General features: G+C 53.0%; 4 protein-coding genes across 4 annotated transcripts; 3 read left to right on the top strand and 1 right to left on the bottom strand.

Annotated features, from left to right (window-relative positions):
- Positions 1-74: 74 nt before the first annotated feature.
- On the top strand, positions 75-1,498 carry BJX67DRAFT_364098 (bifunctional thymidylate/uridylate kinase). Its single transcript, XM_071030148.1, has 2 exons — positions 75-335; positions 399-1,498. The coding sequence occupies exons 1-2, from the start codon at positions 191-193 to the stop codon at positions 941-943; spliced, it is 690 nt and encodes a 229-aa protein (XP_070882308.1). The 5' UTR covers positions 75-190; the 3' UTR covers positions 944-1,498.
- Positions 1,499-1,509: 11 nt separating this feature from the next.
- On the top strand, positions 1,510-3,288 carry BJX67DRAFT_263318 (structure-specific endonuclease subunit SLX1). The gene is made up of 2 exons (XM_071026386.1): positions 1,510-1,917; positions 1,968-3,288. The coding sequence occupies exons 1-2, from the start codon at positions 1,667-1,669 to the stop codon at positions 3,013-3,015; spliced, it is 1,299 nt and encodes a 432-aa protein (XP_070882307.1). The 5' UTR covers positions 1,510-1,666; the 3' UTR covers positions 3,016-3,288.
- Positions 3,289-4,498: 1,210 nt separating this feature from the next.
- On the top strand, positions 4,499-9,988 carry BJX67DRAFT_374654 (putative PHD transcription factor (Rum1); the record flags this gene model as incomplete). The annotated part of the gene is made up of 5 exons (XM_071031580.1): positions 4,499-4,864; positions 4,988-5,909; positions 5,979-6,073; positions 6,125-8,799; positions 8,848-9,988. 5 exons carry the CDS (start codon positions 4,499-4,501, stop codon positions 9,986-9,988), a joined length of 5,199 nt encoding a protein of 1,732 aa, XP_070882306.1.
- Positions 9,989-10,536: 548 nt separating this feature from the next.
- BJX67DRAFT_374653 (putative SH3 domain protein (Cyk3)) lies at positions 10,537-16,324 on the bottom strand (the record flags this gene model as incomplete). The annotated part of the gene is made up of 4 exons (XM_071031579.1): positions 10,537-11,783; positions 12,383-12,431; positions 12,677-15,751; positions 15,851-16,324. The coding sequence occupies 4 exons, from the start codon at positions 16,322-16,324 to the stop codon at positions 10,537-10,539; spliced, it is 4,845 nt and encodes a 1,614-aa protein (XP_070882305.1).
- Between the last annotated feature and the right edge of the window lie 2,219 nt (positions 16,325-18,543).

The raw sequence follows: 18,543 nt of genomic DNA, 5'->3' as shown, positions 1-18,543 counted from the left end.
CCTGAGCTTCGATGCGGGCGATCCGGGCCGACTTCCAAGGTTTTCTCGCTTCACGCGTCTGGGCCCAACTGCGCGTTCTCAACATCTCAACCATTCCCGTCTGCGCCAAATCCTCTCCTTTCTTTCCAATCCTGAGGATATGCTTATTTGAGCACGGCACCACCCCGGCCTGAGGCCCATCTCTTACAAAATGGTCGCGAATGGAGCGCGAGGAGAACGCGGGGTGCTCATCGTGGTGGAAGGGCTGGACCGAGCAGGCAAATCCAGTCAATGCGAATACCTCCGCAACTTTCTCGTCCAGTCAGGCCATTCTGTGAAATACATCCGATTCCCAGGTAGTCCTTCCATTCTCATACTAGCTCGCATTTACAGAGATTGACCGATTCGGCGGCACCTAGACCGAACCACATCCATCGGAAAGCAGATCGATAGCTATCTACGCGGCCAATCGCAGTTGGATGATCATTCTATCCATCTCCTGTTTTCCGCAAACCGATGGGAGCTTGCCCAGAGCATTGAATCGGATGTCGCTAGCGGGACCAGTGTGATCATAGACCGTTATTCATACTCTGGCGCTGTATATTCGGCTGCGAAGGCCAACCCATCGCTATCCCTCGAATGGGCCTGGTCACCTGAGATTGGGTTACCACAGCCAGATCTTTGCCTTTTCCTTCAGATTTCTCCTGAAGAGGCCGCAAAGCGCGGTGGGTTTGGCGGGGAGCGCTACGAGAACGAGACCATGCAAGTCCGCGTTCGCGAGTTGTTCAAAACGGTGTTTGATCTCCAGCGGAGGGCTGATGTTCGGACGGTCGACGCAGGGAGGCCGCTTCAGGAGGTGTCGCAGGATATTTCGAATATCATAACTGCGTGCATTACACGCGTGGACCGCACGAGCCCTCTACAGAAGCTGACATCGCTTTCCTCGGGGGCCATGGATTCTTGATGTCGCTTGACGATCAGCGAGCAGCATTGCCACGACGCCAGCGCGTCGCACCGTGGTCTGATCAATATCTCCTTGCCGCACACATCTGGACTCCCGTTCCTCTCACCCATCATGAACAAATTTCCAGCATTCTGGGCGCTCAGCCAACGCGTCAATCGTTGTGTTCCCCACGCAACCAGACGCCCCATTTCCACAGAACCGAGGAGGCGGGAGCAAGTATTATCTCAGTTGGAGCGCTCAGTGAAGGCCCTAATACAACATGCGAAGATATGTGTGTTTTTGACAGGGTATGGTGCAACGAGCTCCAGGGCTTCTTCGCAAAATTTCCTATTTTGGAATAGATCACGTGTTCAGCCCATCACGTCAACACCGATAGAAGTAGAGGCATCATCGGACAATCTCGGCGAGGTTAAGGCATCGTAATAGAAATATACTATCCAGACAAACACTCTATCTCAGTCTCCTGCCAAAGTTCAACATTTTTGTCGTGGTGGACCCAAATCATGCCACGTGATTGCCCCAGTTACAAAATATATACCCGCCTCAGACAAGGACGTAAACATTTCAAAGCAGCGCAAGGCAGTGGCGTTCCCCGTCTTGAATCCCACATACGATAAAGAAATCAGAGTTCCCCGGGGACTCAATCGTTATTTATATCTAAAATGATCAATACCTCACTCCTGCGCGGGTTATGATCGCTGATCCCGAAGGCTAGTTTACGATATGGACGACGGTCAACCCAAGATCATACCAGCTTTTTACTGCTGCTATCTGCTCCGATCAACGGGCACCGGATGTAAACCCCCACCAGCCTTGTACATTGGGTCTACACCGGACCCTGCTCGCCGCCTTGCTCAACACAATGGCCTTTCTAAAGGCGGAGCCTGCAAAACAGCGAATGAAAAGAGACGACCCTGGGAAATGGTGATGGTCGTCGAGGGCTTCACGAGTCGTATTGCGGCCTTGCAGTTTGAGTGAGTTCGTTCGCGGATTGTTTTGACTCGTCCCTCTAACTGTCTTCTAGGTGGGCATGGCAACATCCAGCGGCATCTCGTCATCTCGTCCCGGGTTTACCGGATGTTGAAGACCAGCCAGGGGCTCAAGAAAATGCTCAAGGCAGCCCCATTATGGCGAAGAACAAGAAGAATTCTAAGTCTCGGAAGCATCCCAAGGCGCAAGAAGGACCCAAACCCGATGAGAAGAAAACGCAAAAAAAGAAGAGGCGGCCGCCCGGTCGCCGGACTCGGACCTCTTTGAAAGCTCATTTAGAGGATCTACATCTGCTCCTCCGCTCGACCTACTTCAAAGGCTGGCCTTTGACTCTACGATTTTTCGCTGCCGATGTCTCTCAGGCGTGGAGAATTTGGTGTGACCGAGTAGATGGGGTTATCCCCCGACATATGAAGACCATCTTGGATGGTAACTGCGTCGATGCTTCGGCCCCTCCAGAGGAGAGCGAACTGAGGGTTGGGAGCATCAAGAACATCCGGTCCGATTATTCGCATATGCAATGCTACTTGGAAAAGACGATGTTCTTGTTAGATGGCCTCGGAGATTTGCGCTGTCGTATATGCGACATCGAGTTGAAGAAACAAGATTTAATTGTTGTTTGCCCACACATGGGCTGCAATTGCGCGGGTCATCTATTGTGCTCTTCTACGCGATATATGGACACGACCAACGATGGGGACGCGCTGACGCCGCTTGCTGGGAAATGTCCCGCGTGTGCCCAGACTATCCAATGGCACCTCATGATGCGGGAACTGAGTATTAGAACACGAGGCGGAAACACGCTGCATCATATGATGAAGAAAAAGGAAAGAAAGAACCAGATCGCCCTGAAAGAGGGACGGGGGACAACGGGTATCACTCAAGAAGCTAAGACTGCTGCAGGCGGTGCTTCCGACGATGACGACCAAGACACCGATTCCCTGGACGAATATTGGGATCGGGTTCTGGACTCTGAGTCAGAGGCGGAGACAAATGGCCACCTGAGATCCGATTCAAAGGCTTCGAGGATGGAGATAGTAATCGAGGATAGCGATTTCGAGGACGCCGGGTCCATTGGGTGAGTAACTGTCAGGGCTTGAGTGTTCTGCTCGAACTTGCACAATCGGAAGTTGGCCCGAGAGTTCCCGGGGGCAAGAACTGACGCTTATCGTCCCGTGGTCTCGCTCTTTGACACGGTGCGAGCGTCTATTCAGAGCACCTGCGACCCAACGAGATAGTTGGCCTCTCCAACGGGCCGATCACGGCAATTCCGAGGACCTCTCAGCTCTGGTCGCGCTTTCCAAGAAAGCAGATCTCATCAGAATTCATTGGGTTAGGCGGAAGTAATATCCGGTACCTAAAGCTGGAGGAATATGGGCTCTTGGAAACAATCTCATTGATTACAACCTTCTTTTTTGAAGACACCGGACAGCTGCATGATCGAGCGACTACTCAGGGAGCATTCCGAGAAAGGAAGCTTTTGCGACACAGAATCTGGGTGGCTGGGATGGGATGGGATGACCAGGACGATGAACCGGTATTGTGGTTTCGTATCGATGAAGTGCAACTGATAAATCATGTAGTTAATGGAGTTTTGCTCAAGGCAGACCTCGGTCATCGCTTTTGGCTTAGGCTAATTTCGTCAGGAATGAAACCACCAGAAGCAGGACTGGTCTTTTCCATTCCTCTGTGCATCGTTCTTGCGTAGCCCTGGAGTCCATGGGGGTTTTGCTCGGTTGCTGTTTGCGGACTACTGGTATATCTTTCCATACCGTATCGGGAGTTACCAATAATACGACGGAAAAGGCGCCTGAGGCAGAAGTCCGGAATCTTGGTCGAACCTGATCATATCCAGGCTCGACTCGACTCTGGCGCTCCAAAGTTAACTCTGGCAAATTTTTTCGATTCTTTCCTTTCTGTCGAGTCGTCTCCTTTCTCATTCATTTGTGTGATCTCTGATTCAGTCGTCAATACAAGGTAGGTCAGACCACCCTAAGACGGCCTTGACCAGCATTAGTTTTCCCTTTTCGGCCCGGGCTGCCTGCTCACGAACCAGTCAACTCCTCTTCCTTCTATCAATCCCTCCAATCGTCGCTTTTGCTCACTCCCATCTTGTTCGTGGGCATTGACTTGGCTATTTTACTTGACTAACGACCACTAATTAATTTCTATCGACTCTTAGTCTCCTGCCCAACATTGACTGCCCCGAGTTGAGCTGCTGTGCTTGTTCTCGTTGCTCTCCCGAGACTCCACACTAACCCTCCTGGGCTCATCTCGGTCTTTCCCTTCGACATCCGCGTGGTCTACTCTTCCTCGCTTTCAATCATCATCCACCCACTCCTCCAATATCCCCTCTTCACCTTCTCGACACCTCATCATCCATCCCGGTCTCTCCGCTTGACGTATTCTCAAGATCTTCTCCACTTTTCCCTCGTGTGACTTACCTCACTATTCTTTAGTCACTCTCTCATGGGGTTTTCGCATTGGACCCTGGATTCCTTCTCTCTCCGATAAACGCGAGCGCACGTCTTCCCTCGACCTCAATTCGACGATCGCTTAGAAGACATGGTGGCTCCGGCCGCAATGGGAGGACACTCAGCAGGCATCCAGTCGTCAGCGAGCCGTCAACCCGCTCGCTCCTCGAGTACCCATCCGTCCCATTCCCACAATGTGCCCTTGAGCGCACGACGATCCGCCCCCCTCGACCTGTCAACGGTTGAAAGACGAGGACAGCCGAATGGGCCCCGCGAGCCGACGAAACGAGTCCGCCCTCATAATGTCGAGGAGGCGCCTACCTTCCGTCCAACCGAGGAAGAATTCAGGGATCCTGAGGCTTACATTCGGAAAATCGCGCCGGAAGGGAAAAAATATGGCATTTGCAGAATTATTCCGCCAGAGAACTGGCAGCCAACGTTTTCAATTGACACTGAGGTACGAGCTACGAGCGTAACACTCCAGCTATACCCATGATTTTTCCTGTCACTGTCGGAACTCATCTCATCCCTTGCGGTGTGGCGCTGCCGGAATTCTGAGCTAATGGTCTATCTCTTTCAGCGATTTCATTTCAAGACCCGGCGCCAGGAGCTTAATTCGGTCGAAGGAGGTATGCCCCCGCGTTCAGCGTTGCTTGCTGCCGGTGGTACTCCGCAGCCCAGTTCTGACCCTGACCCAGGAACCCGTGCAAACTTGAACTACCTTGACCAACTGGCCAAGTTTCACAAGCAGCACGGTAACAATTTGAACCGTTTCCCAAGCGTCGATAAACGCCCGCTTGATCTATACAGGCTGAAAAAGGCTGTCGAGGTTCGCGGTGGGTTTGACCAGGTCTGTAAGATGAAGAAGTGGGCAGAGATCGGTCGCGACCTCGGCTATAGCGGCAAGATCATGTCTTCCCTCTCGACGTCTCTCAAAAACTCTTATCAGAGATGGCTGCAGCCTTACGAAGAGTATCTACGTGTCGCGAAGCCCGGGGTACAACAGCAGCTCGAACTAGAGCATGGTGGCCCTTATACACCTTCGCCGAATCATTCGCCTATGCCAAAGAAGCCGACTCCGTTTGAGAATGACACGCGGTCGGCGACACCCCAAGGTCCAATGGTGGCCCCTCCCACCGCAGCTCAAAATACTCCAAGGGACGTTGCCGCAACTCCTCATAAAAACCCCACTCCACCAGTCGATCCCACGCCTCCACCTCGACCGATTGCATCCGGCTTCACACCTGTAAATGCTGGTGGGTTTACTGCTGTTAATCGGTCGCCATCATTTATCGCTGTGAATAGCGCACCAACAGTGAAACGGGAAACCGAAGTTGAATCCCTCACACCAAAATCTGTGGCGGAGCATCCAAAGGATGGTACGCCAGTTAATGGTCATGGCGGCCAGTCCATGAAGCGCGGAATTAGCACTGAAAACGGGCTCCAAGCGGAGGGGGGAGAATTGGATGCGAACGGGCGGCGGAGCAAAAGGCTCCGAAAGGGTAAGTCGCTGGGTTCCTGGTTCTCTAAACTTAATGCAATGTGGACAGATTCTGATGTAACTACGCTAGATGCACCCTTGCCCACTGTTGCTGGCTCGCAGATGACGTCTCTTCGACCAGCTCCTTCACGCTCGAGGAAGAGCGACGCACGAAAGTTTGGTGATGTGTGTAATTGTGTCCTTTCCAGATGCGCCGATCACTAACAACATATTCAGAAATGTGAGACTTGTGGCAAATCTGAGGATCGGTCCTCAATCCTGGTGTGCGACAGCTGCAACAACGGCTTCCATCGATATTGCTTGGATCCCCCTTTGCATCATATCCCTGAATTTGATTGGCACTGTCCGAAGTGCTTGGTTGGAACAGGAGAATTCGGCTTTGAGGAAGGCGGCATTTACTCCTTGAAGCAGTTTCAGGAAAAGGCGAATAACTTCAAGAGGAATTATTTCTCCTCTAAATTACCCTTCGACCCTGTTCTCAACACCCATCGGCGAGAAACTGAGGATGATGTGGAAAAAGAGTTCTGGAAGCTCGTCGAAAGCCTCACGGAAACTGTTGAAGTTGAATACGGCGCCGATATCCACTCGACCACCCACGGCAGCGGATTCCCGACCACTGAACGTAATCCCCTCGATCCGTACTCAAAGGATCCGTGGAACTTGAATAACCTACCCTTCCATGGAGAGTCTCTCTTTCGCCATATCAAGTCAGATATCTCGGGCATGACAGTTCCCTGGGTTTACGTTGGCATGTGTTTCTCGACCTTTTGCTGGCACAACGAGGACCACTACGCGTATTCTGCAAACTACCAGCACTTTGGAGCGACCAAGACCTGGTACGGAATTCCAGGAGCTGATGCTGAGGCGTTTGAAGAAGCAATGCGGCAGGCCGTTCCTGAGCTTTTCGAGGGCCAGCCTGATTTGCTTTTCCAGCTTGTCACATTAATGCCTCCGGATAAGCTGAGAGCCGCGGGCGTCCGCGTCTACGCTCTCGATCAACGGGCTGGGCAGTTTGTCATTACCTTCCCCCAGGCCTACCATGCGGGCTTCAACCATGGCTTCAACTTCAACGAAGCTGTGAATTTTGCCCCTGTGGACTGGGAACCTTTCGGAGCAATGGGCGTAGAGCGTCTCCAGGCCTTTCGAAGGCACCCATGCTTCTCGCATGACGAGCTATTATTCACGGCAGCTGCGCGAGATACGTCGATCTCGACTGCCAAATGGCTCGCCCCAGCGCTACAGAGAACAGCTTCCCGAGAGTTAGGCGAGCGGGCATCATTCGCTGTACGCCACCGGGAGGCAGCATCTCATAACTGCACTCTGTATACTGGAGACTCTACTGGCACGGGTGATTGCCAATTGAAGTTTGTGGTTGAGAACAAGGATCTTCCCGAGGATGAATACCAATGTCAGTACTGCAAGTCCTACATCTTTTTAACGCAGTTCCACTGCAACAAGTCCGGGAAGACACTCTGCCTGATACACTTGGACGCCCATGATTGCTGTGGAGAGCCTATGGCGCAAAAACTCCTTGGCCCCAACCACACTTTGCGCTACCGTGCGAGCGATGATGAGTTGAAAGACCTGCTTCTCAAGGTTCAGGAACGCTCCAGGATTCCGGAGGCATGGGGGCAAAAACTGGACAAGGTCCTGGAAGATGAGCCGAAGCCCCAATTGAAGGTCCTTCATAGCCTACTTAATGAAGGTGAGAAAATCCCATACCATTTACCTGGTCTCCAAGATCTTGCGGCCTTCGTTCAGCGCTGCGATAAATGGGTTGAAGAAGCAACCAACTACATTACGCGAAAGCAGCAGAACCGAAGGAAGAACGAGAAAGCTTGGCGCAAGACTACTTCCAAGGCCTCGCAGCTGGAAGACCGTGACCGTGAAGTTCGCAGGGTAGAAAATATCTACGCCCTTCTTGCAGAGGCTGATAAACTGTCATTCGACTGTCCACAGATGGCGGCTCTGGAAGAGAAAACCCGCGAGATCGAGAAATTCCGCCAGGACGTTAACGTTGCGCTCATGAACCCCCATGTCCGGTCCGTACAGGAAATGGAGGAGCTTGTGGAGAACTCCCGGAATTTCAACGTGGAAATACCCGAGGTTGAGGGACTCGAACACATTTTGCGACAGATGAAGTGGAACGAGGAAGCAGGACGGAAGCGCGATCAGTACTTGACCCTCAAGGATTGCCAGGAGCTCATTTTGGCTGGCGAACAGCTGGGACTATCGGACACAAACGAACACCTTTCGCACTTTAAGGAGCTATGTCGTCATGGTGAGGCTTGGGAAGCGAAAGCCAAGGAGTTGATGTCCGTAGAGGCAGTCCATTATCAGCAGCTGGAGGCTCTATCTGCACAGGCGACTCGCTTTCCCGTCTCCCCCGAGACACTCGCTGCCGTAGATGCCATATTGACTAAACAACGCGAAGCGCAGAAACGGATACAAAACTTATATGAGAGGAGCAAGGATGATAACTTTAGGAACCGCCCGAAATACAAAGAGGTACGGGAATTGATGGAGTCTCTTGAGGAATTGAACAGCCGACCTACGGGTGCGATTGACTTGGAGCGCGAGCAGAAACGCCACGAGGACTGGATGAGGAAAGGGAAGAAGTTGTTTGGGAAGGCCAATGCTCCTCTCCACATCCTGAAATCTCACATGGAGTATGTTGAAAAGCGGAACTCCTACTGCTTTGACCTGGAAGATCGTTTCCGACCACCAGTGGAGCCAGCGTCAAGAGACAACAGCCCAGACGGCCTCAATTCCACATCGCAACATCACCCTATCTGGGGAAGCGGGCAGTCAATGGCCAAGCGGGATGTTTTCTGTATCTGCAGACATTCGGAAGCTGGGATGATGATTGAGTGTGAAATTTGTCGGGAATGGTAAGCTTCCGTTCCTCCGTTTCTCCTTTTCATCGCTTATGGTGATAGGTACCATGGAAAGTGCCTGAAGATCGCCCGGGGTAAAGTCAAGGAATGCGATAAATACACTTGTCCCATCTGCGATTGGCGGCAAAAGATTCCTCGAGATGCTGCTCGCCCGAAACTAGAGGATCTTCAAGAGTGGCGCGCCGAGATGTTCCAACTTCCTTTCCAACCCGATGAAGAGCAGGTCCTCGAGAATATCATCCACCAAGCCTCCACTTTCCGTGAATTTCTTCAAAACAACACGAATGCTGCCTGTGCTACTACCGAAGAAGTCCCCACCCTGATCTTCTATCTCCGTAAGATCGAAGGAGCCGAGGTTCTACTTGCGTACGAGACAAACCTCTTCCGACAGGAAATTCATAAGTGGCAGCCTGTAGCTCCGGATCCTCCACCAATTCTGGAACAATCTCTCTCGACCCGAAAACCACGCCCAACGAAACAGCAGAAGATCATGGCCCAGCTGGGCGTGGAGCGACCAGAAGATCTGCCTCCTCACCTTCGCCCCAAACAGCAGAACCCAGCTAAGCGCAAGTCTATTGACTCCCAACCTAGTCGGCCTGCCGTTCTTCAGCCTGCACAACATGGCCCCGGCGACGAGTCTAATGCAGAACCCTCACGCATTGGGCCGACGTTGACGCCAAACGACTCACGAGGTGCTCCATATCCGTTTTCTGCAAGCTACTCACTTCCCGCGAGCGACTCCACGTCCGCCTTTGCGCCCGAATCATCCGCTTTCCTGCCACATGTTGCTGCGGATTCACCATCGTTTCCTCCGCGCTCTCCATCTCCTTCTGCCCATCACTCTCTCAACCCACCTCTGTTCAGCCCTCCCAGCTACTCGCGAAACACTACAAGCGGACCTCCGGGTGTTGATGTTGATCATTCGAACCCATTTGGTAGCAGTCCACGGCAAAATCTGGATGACGTCTTTGCCGATCTGACCAACCAGGATGACCAAGAACCAGAGCAAGATCCGGAGCCCATGGAGAACACGCACGCCAACGAGGCGCTCGAAGCTCTCGTTGTCGGCAACGAGAGGGAAAGTTCTCCGGCGGCGCCTGATGGCGAGGGGGACAAATCGCACGAAGTCAATGGCCATGCCCATCCTGAGCCTGAAGTTGGAGTTAGTACTGATGCGGCTTAAATCTCCCCTCTTGTTCCACCAAGTTTGTTGTTTTTGTGGCCAACTCCGCTCCTTCCATCTCCTCGGCGAATTTCTGCGGAGGGGGATTGGCAATCTCCACGAGCATTTTTGAACTTCCTCAACGTCGCAGTGTATGATTCGTTATGTCTGATGTTCCTGAGATGCCTATCCATTTATTCTCCCTTTCCGTTTGTGGAGTCAGGTCGTCTTTTTCTTCTGCAAGATTATACTGCTGATCCGAAGGGTGTTGCGGTCTGTCATTGCGCTTCTTCTTGTCGGTGTATCAACGAATGGAGAATCTGGAGAAGATAGGAGTGCTGTGCTTGGTTCTTTCTGCTTTCTGGCTCTGTCCCGGAGATTGTGCTTCGCGAGGGCTGAGATTCAAGCCCCTTCTCTTGATTGAGACAGTGTACGACTAGTTTGAGCTTTTCCTTTCTCCTCTATTTCTCTTTCAATTGTTTTTCTCTCCAGATGTATGTTTAATTGATAGATTCGATTCTATTCAATGCGGTTTGACTTCGGACGGGATTCCCTTGTGATCTAGATGCCTAGACGCATGCGTATGCATTCAATGCGGCTTGTCCACCTGTGTGGATGAATAGGGCGTTAATCTGCCGCTGTTCATCGCCTTCTTGGGTGTCGGCGATTTCCCTGGCAATCTCTCCTTCTGTTACCCAATGCAATGTACCCCTTGCAACCTTTGACGTGTACACAGGGTCAAGGATGATTTCTTCCTTCTCCGCGAACAATGACAGGGTTTCCTTTCCCTGCTCATCGAACACCCCGTACCCTATGCCTGAGAACCGATCATCCAGGCGGACGTCGGCCATTGTGATATCTTTCTCTGGGTGTAACCCGATCCTCGCGCCGGCTTCCCGGGCGAACCTGAGGACTCTCTCCTCATGGTACGCTTTTGGTTTCGTGGGCGAGATGAGGATGCCGATGACTTGGCGCGGTCGTCTCTTCGTCCCTTGTCCTGTGTTTTGGTGATTCTCTGTCTTCTCTAACAGCTTGAACCCGGCAATCATGCCGCCAACTGTACTTCCGCTCCCACAGGCGACGAAGATGTAATCGAACCTCGCCTGCTCGCTGCCACGAGAAGGAAGATCCTGTTCCTGAGCCGCAATCTCAAACGCACACCGTGCATACCCCAGCCCACCGAGCGGATGCAAACTCGCGCCCGACGGAATCCAGTAGGGGTTCCTACCGTCCCTCCTCAACGCCGCTAAAACGTCCTCAACAAGATCGTCCTCGGTTTTCGTTCCACCCGGGGGGTCCAAAAGTCTCACATCGCTCCCTAGTAACCGGACAACCTGGACATTCCCAGTCCGTAAAAACGTCTCTCTATCAACTGCGCCCTTAAACCCCCCGCCAATCCCCTTATGCAGGAGAACAACGGACTCAAGCCCGATTTTCCGCGCGACAGAGGCAACCTGCACAGTGTGGTTACTTTGAACTGCCCCTTCCGTGACGAGGGTCGTGATCTTCTTCCCTTCGCCACCAGAACCAGGGATAGCGGGGAGTTCACCCCCAACTCCAGAACCAAATTTCGGCTGAGAGCTAAGTATATCAGGGATGATGTACTCCAGCTTCCTATACTTGTTCCCCGAGCATGCAAGCGGCGAGGAGTGATCTTCTCTTTTCGCGTATAGAGAAATCTGGGCTTTTCCTGGTCCGTGTGAAGAGAAAGCCTGGAGCGGGTGGATTGGCGAGAAGAAGGGGTAGAGCACGTTATATCGCGGGAGAGCCGCGAGGGGCTCTGGGAGTTGGAGTTTTGATGACATATCTCCGTGTGCTTCAATAATATTAGACAAGAATAGGGAGAACTAAATAGATCTATGCTACTTGCAACGCACGAGATACTGGTATGTGACCAAATGAGTAGGCTCGACCTCGGTATATGTCAGTTGATGCTCAAGCAAGTATGTGGCAGTGGCTTGGATGGGAACAACCACTTACTTTGCTTCTTACATCTGGGGAAAGAGAGCAAAGGGGGAGACACAGTAAGATGTTCAAGTTGAGGATGAGAAATTCAATTTGGAGACAGTGGCCTGGACAATCCTGCATGTGTTCGAGACATTGTGGGCGGGGGATTGCACTTTCCTATTCGGGACGATGGTATCATAAGCGGTGAATAAGGCGGTTTGACATGAGATAATTCTGACGGAGTTATTCTACATCTTCTGGGCGACTGTGGCGGGTGGAATGCTATTATGCTACGTGACAGCTGGATTCCTATCTGGAAACAGTAGATATGGTTGCAGCATGCTAATCTTGTACCGCGATCGGTACGCGACACCAAGAGAGAACTCAAAACAATCAAAAGACGGTGGGAAGAGACAGGAACTGGAATCTATAGCACAGCCAGAGGCCTTCCGTTGAATATGCGAGTACCCAAATACCAGTGGAAGGGTGCGGATGCTGGAAACGAAAAATGAACACACTTTGAACACCGGATCCTGAAAAGAGGCAACAGAAATACCCAACAACTCCAGTCATGTAGATTGGTAGCAGTGATATGCGCGCGATGCACCTAGATCAAGTCCCATCAGATAGATGCAATAGGGCAAACGAGATCAAAGCCAAAGATTGATGGCAAAAAGACGCAGCAGACTATTAGAAACATTCCCATTCGGCAAATACACACCACCTCGCGACGCGGTCGGCCAGTACCAGGCCTCTCCAGACGCCACGTTCGCCGATTTTGATGACAGTTTCCCACACGCTGCCATCGGCAGTGCATTCGCTAGGGGACTCGGAGAGGTTAGGACTGCTTATCATATGGTCAGCTTTGCGCGTGAGTCGCAGGATTTTCCCCGACGGCGATTGAATGGCTAGTTTTGCAGGCTTCTCTCTCCCGGAGCCGGACCGTGTGGATGAGATGGCCGACGTCGACGCGGAAAACTCGTTTGACACCGTCGATACGGTGCTCGAGACCATACTGAGCGCGCTTGCAGGCCGAGAAAAGACGGATGGAGAGACCCGCCCACTGAAGCTGTTCTCGGTGCTAGCTGGCTGGGGGGTGGGAGACGAAGCATGCTGGCGAACGGCAAAGACGAAAGTGTTGTTGACAGCGAGTTTGGCACACTGGGGTTGTATGATGTACAAGTCATGGCGCTGGGCATGAGGTGTTGGATGGCGTAGGACAAATTCATAGGGGGGATTCTCTCCGGTGTGGATGATTGGAAGTGCGAAAGCAAGGGGGTGCGGTATGTCTCGGCTGGAGTGCATAAGCCCTTTCTTGCCAGCGTAGATCTTGACCATGCCTTGCCCTTCATCGCCGGGCAGCACGGCTTTGATGGTAATGCGTTTCTGACCATTAACCCAGTCAGGTTGGACGAGGGCCCGCTTCCGCACAACCTCTCCGCTCTCAAAGAAGTCCCCGTCGGCGTCTCGAGCGAACGCAGGTGCCTCAACTTCGGCGGCGCATTCTACATCCGCTGGGACTAGGATACGAATCTGGAGGACCTCTAAGCCTTCTAGCCGGAAGACACTCGTATCATAGTCGGGAAACTGTATACCCTCTCTGAAGTATGCGGGGCAAGTAGTCGGTAGCGCGAGGAGCACGTCGGGAGAGATGGCAGGGCAGATATGCTGTCCCTCGGGTTCAAGGGGCACATGGGAATAGCACAATTCGAGGGGACGCGCGAGGAAATACCAGGGTTCGGCAGTCGAGATATTCGTAGTCACGTATAGATTCCTTCGTGGGTTCGTCGGGCTTGCTAGCGAACAGTCCATGAAGCGCCATTCACCGTCGACGAGTACTGAGTTCCACCAATGGTTGGGGCGCGAGAGACTGTCCAATTCGAACATGTCGCCCGGAGTCTTAAGGAAACCCTCAATTGCCTCCGCGTGTAAACCAACCGCAGCACACATCTCTTTCACAAGATAGGCTACCTCCTGAGCGCAGCCTCTCCTAGTCTGGAGGACGCGTTTCAAGTCGATGTCGGTGTCGATGTCCTCGATTGGCTCGTCCCAGGCAATTTTCTCGCTTATCCACGTAAATATGGCTCGTAACCTCTGCACGTCGCTCTTGTAAGGCCGGCAGACATATCCTTGAGCAAGGCTCATTGGATTAGTCATTGGAGGAAGGCTATTCACGAAGCGTGCGCTTTTGTCCACAAGTGTGAGATTTACGGTACCGAAATTGGTAGGCTCGCTGATCGGTAGGCCGTCAATACTTTCTTCCCCCTCTGCAGTGTCGTAAAGCTCCTCCACTGCATAAATTACCGGGTGGTCCATCATCTGACACCTCTCTGCTCTTTCAACCCTCTCGTTTCGACCCGGGGAGCTTGCACGGTTCACATCGCGTCGAACCTGTACCCAGTCTATCGCGCTATTACCCATTCCCATCTCCCGCGCGGCGGCCTCCCGGTGCGAGTGCGAGGAGCGGATTGGTGAGATCGCTCTCCCTTTCGTAGGGGAATAAGCCCCCCCGCTTTGTCCAACGGCAATGCTACTTCTGGCATTGGCGGCGCCGGTTTTAGCTGACTCCAGTATCTTCTTGAAGAAACCCTGCTTCTTCGCCTTGGGAGTCGAGAGCCCGCCAAAGACGCTTGTCGGTTCTTCGGGCGTGGTGGCCGAAGCTGACCAGGGGATGGCCGAAGATGCACCTTGGCGTGAAGTATTGTGGCTCGAATGGTACGATATGCCGCTGACGGGTGTTTCCGGGCGAGTCATGCGCGTGAGGTCGCTGAAGCCCCTTGCACGGAAAGTATCCATTGCCGTGCTTGGCCTCTCCCCTGTTTCAATGCCTCTTCTCGCGTAGCTTCCGGCACTCGTGGCGCTAAATCCTCCAGCAGAGGCACCACTCATTAAACTTTGACTCGTCCTGTCGGTGCCGGAGGTCTGGTTGGTGCTGTTGCTTTGGACGCCACTAGAAGAGTTTGTTGTACTTGACTTGTTGGTGTAGCTTCGATTTAGCAGATCATCCCGGAGGTCAAGCCTAGACCGCCGGCTTTTGAGTGACGGATGATGTGCGGGTATGGAGTTGTGCCGTCCATGGTATGCCACATGCTTCGGCGGCGGTGGCGGGGCCGGTTCATCGTCGTCTGCAGGATTTATATCCTCGGAGCCTCGGCGGCCTTGTTCCTGCATTTGGCGGAGTCGGCTCTCCATGCGTTGCACGTAGTTGTTGATTTGTGGAGGGCCTTCAACAAAGGGGTTGTGCGTATAGACGCTATTTCTATGGTTCGTATTAGGGTTGTAATAGTCTCTTTCTCCTTCTCCTTCTATTCCTAACGAGGTCAGTGGTCGATCGATCCTCTGCTGGTGGTGTTCATCTGGCAGAGAGTTGTAAGCATCCGGTGACCAGGGATGATTAAACTCCGGCTGAAGGGAAGGCGAGTGTGAGCCACGGGGCATTCCCATATCCTCAAGGGATGTCATTACGTCTTCCATTGCATCTCGCAGCGGTGATGGTGTCTGGCCATTGGCGTCCGAGTGCGCAGCTGGTGAGGGTGTTCTCGCGAATACCACATAGCGATCGTTCATATCCAATTGCTGCGGCACACGCATATTCGGGGAAGGTTCGCGGCGAACTGCAACTCGGTGAGGCGGCGGCGGCGGTGGGGAATCTTCACGTTCGGCGAGCTGTAGTGGGGAAATTTCACGAGATGAAGGGTGTGACAGCTGGAGATGGTGTTGGGGCACAGGGATTGACGGAGACAGAGGGGAGGGTTGAGAGATCTCGGAGAGCTGATGTTGCGGTGAGATTGCAAGAGATGGAGGACGGGTGTGCGAGCGAGTAGGGGCCTCGCGTTTCTGAGGAGCGGGTTCCTGCGCGGGTGGTGGACGCGGCGAAACGCCGCGCGAGGGAGGTCGAGATATTGACAGAGGGCGAGAGAGGGAGCTCTGTTTGACCGCGCTAGTTGGGGTGCGCATCGGCTTTGTCTTCTTCGAAAGGCTCCCGTCTCGCGGGGGAGTCTGGGGGATCGTGCTCCCGACCGGTGATGTCGAGGACGAGCTCCCGCCCGAGGGAGCAAGAGCTTCCTTATGAGCTTGGAACGGTTTTCTGAACACGGTCTTCTGCTTCTTAGGAGCTGCGGTGGGGTTTGTGATTGGTGACACGGCTGCTGGGCCCATAGGACTTATTGACCGGCTCATGGGAACGAAATTCTCCTCCAGCACCTGGACAAAATTGGAAGGGAACAATCCAACCATGCGGCGGTCTCTCCGCAGCCGACCCATCCACCATTGACCGTCCCCCGCATTCAAGCATTCGATCAAGTCACCCTCGACAAAGCCCAGATCGCGTTTGCTTTCTCCTCCCCATGAGTATACAGCTCGGCACCAGCACGGGAACCGAGTCGGAAGCTGAGGAGCGGCGGGTGGCATCGCGGCGGCTGAAGAATACTAAGCGCCCGTGAGAGGGTACGTACAGCTGACACGCTGATGAGAAGCGACGCAAATGAGGCAAGGGCGCGTGAATGGCTCAATTGGGTTGGCAAGAAGCCACTTGACTCGGTCAGTTGAACTGGGAAGCACAGTCACTGGGGGACGAGGATAGTAGGAGCTGGCTGGGGTTTGAAGCATGGTACGCAGCATAAGCGGAGGATGACAGGATGCCAGGGATCAGAGAGGAGGGGAGAGGGCGGGAGTTGAGAATTTGAAGAAACACCCGCCCCGGTTTTTGAAGGAAAGACAAAGACAAGGAATGACGAGGAGAGAGGCGAGTGCGGAAGGAGGAAGGGAGAAGAGGAACTGAAAGCTGAAAGCTGCGGACGAAGGAACAGCAAGATGGACGGTGAGGCCCGAACGACCAAACGACCACCGCCGGCCAATGTTTTGCTGGCGCTGGACTGGGGCGTCAGGGTGTTTACGTGGGTGCCGCTTTGGGACTAGCGTGGGTGTGCTTATCGATAAGCTTATTGTCCCCGGCTCTCCTCGCGTTCCTCCTCATCCTCTTGGCCTCACTCCCGCCCTTTCCTGATCTCAGCTTATCTACCGGTAGATTCAATGACTATGAACTGGAGCTATTATCTGGAACTGCCAGAGCTACCGTCTGCACTCTAACTCGTTGTTGTGGTAAAGCGTGAGCAGACAGCCTTACCAGGCACGGCTCGCCCCATGGTTCTCTTCCGATCCCGCATCTTAATCCATGGTCGGAACCTGGCACTTCGGCACGACCCTCGTTTGCGGGCGCCACCGATTAATTTAGACACGAAAACTCAGCGGATGGCCTGATGCTGATGCTAAAATGGACGTCGTGCGCTAACAGCACTCCGCAGGCACCCCGGCAATGACATCCCGAAGCCGCCCACCGCATCAACCTGGCGCTCGTCTCCAGGGTATCGGATCGGTTCGAATAGCGAGATAACATCTGCACTCTGTCGCTTGAAGCCCATCTATGCTCTAACTCTAGGTTGCAGATATCCCTTCAATGAAGACAGAAAGAAAAACCCCACTAATATCGCTTCCTGAGTAGGGATAGATGCCCTGTCATGTTGCACCAAAAACTTGGGGGAAGCGCATACCACGCACAGTGACGCAGCATAGCAGGGCTCGGTCAACATTTTCTCTTACGTAGCGTAAAATAAAGACATTTGAGCGATCTCTGACGTTTCACTAATTTCGCTTGGCAGCATCACCACAACAAGTGAACTTGATCCAGGCCCGTTCTTGAGCTGCAAAGTGGCACGAGCTTGACGCAAACGCCTGCAATTTAGCCCGGAAAACATTTCCGCTACAACCCTGCGCGGACACATACGGGCATTCGATGGGTGTCTATCTTGATTTTGCTCACTACAACTAGTGTATTTTTCGGCCAGGGCCAAAAAGTCATAGTCCTTACGAGCCTTATGACATGGGCCTTGTGGCCTAGATGGTCTCGAGGCATCAAGGCACCCACAGAATGGAGTTTGCCCGATGCCTTATAAATATTCGATAAAAATGGAAACACCGATGAGAACCTGGAACAATAGGGCCTTTTCTGCGTATCAACAGCACGGTGACCATATGGCCACCAAGCCACCTATCGTATGAGCCTTCATGTACTTCAAGAGGCGAGAGCGAGCGATCATTAAGGCCGGACCATAGAACTTTACAACAGTGGTGACGTTTTTTTCCGAAGCTTTTTGTCATCTTCAACCCTTAATGTAACGTTGGTATAGATGGCCAATGGGTTGGGAATGGGTCTGCTAAGCACACTTGACGATTGCCTCCCGATTTCTCAGGGTCTTTGGTTGAGAGTGACCAATTCCGCCGGCTGGTCCTTTCTTTCGGCACTGCGGGCCGCGAGGGAGGAGTGAGATGATTCGATGATGATGTTCATTTACCAACCCGCAGGATCACGTGACTGTCTCTGATCGCCGCATGCGGCAACCAACTCGCCTGGCTCGAGTTCCCAGTTTCGTGACACCAGCGACCAATCTACCCGGGGATTTTGTTTCCTTCTTGTCTACTAGTAGAAGAATTTGGTCTTCTTGGTATCATCAAGTATACTTGAGCCTGGTTTCGGCTTCCTCTTATGCTCGTTCGACAATGCTGGCGGGACAAGGGAATGGAAAGGTCATCTGCAAGCCAAATCTCGCGAGCTCTGGAGTCGGGAACTGCCG

This window comes from Aspergillus lucknowensis, assembly GCF_044049455.1.
Source record: "Aspergillus lucknowensis strain CBS 449.75 chromosome Unknown BJX67scaffold_53, whole genome shotgun sequence".
NCBI lineage: Eukaryota > Fungi > Ascomycota > Eurotiomycetes > Eurotiales > Aspergillaceae > Aspergillus > Aspergillus lucknowensis.
Note: the sequence above shows the minus strand (reverse complement) of the source record. Positions and strands in the feature narration are given on the sequence as shown.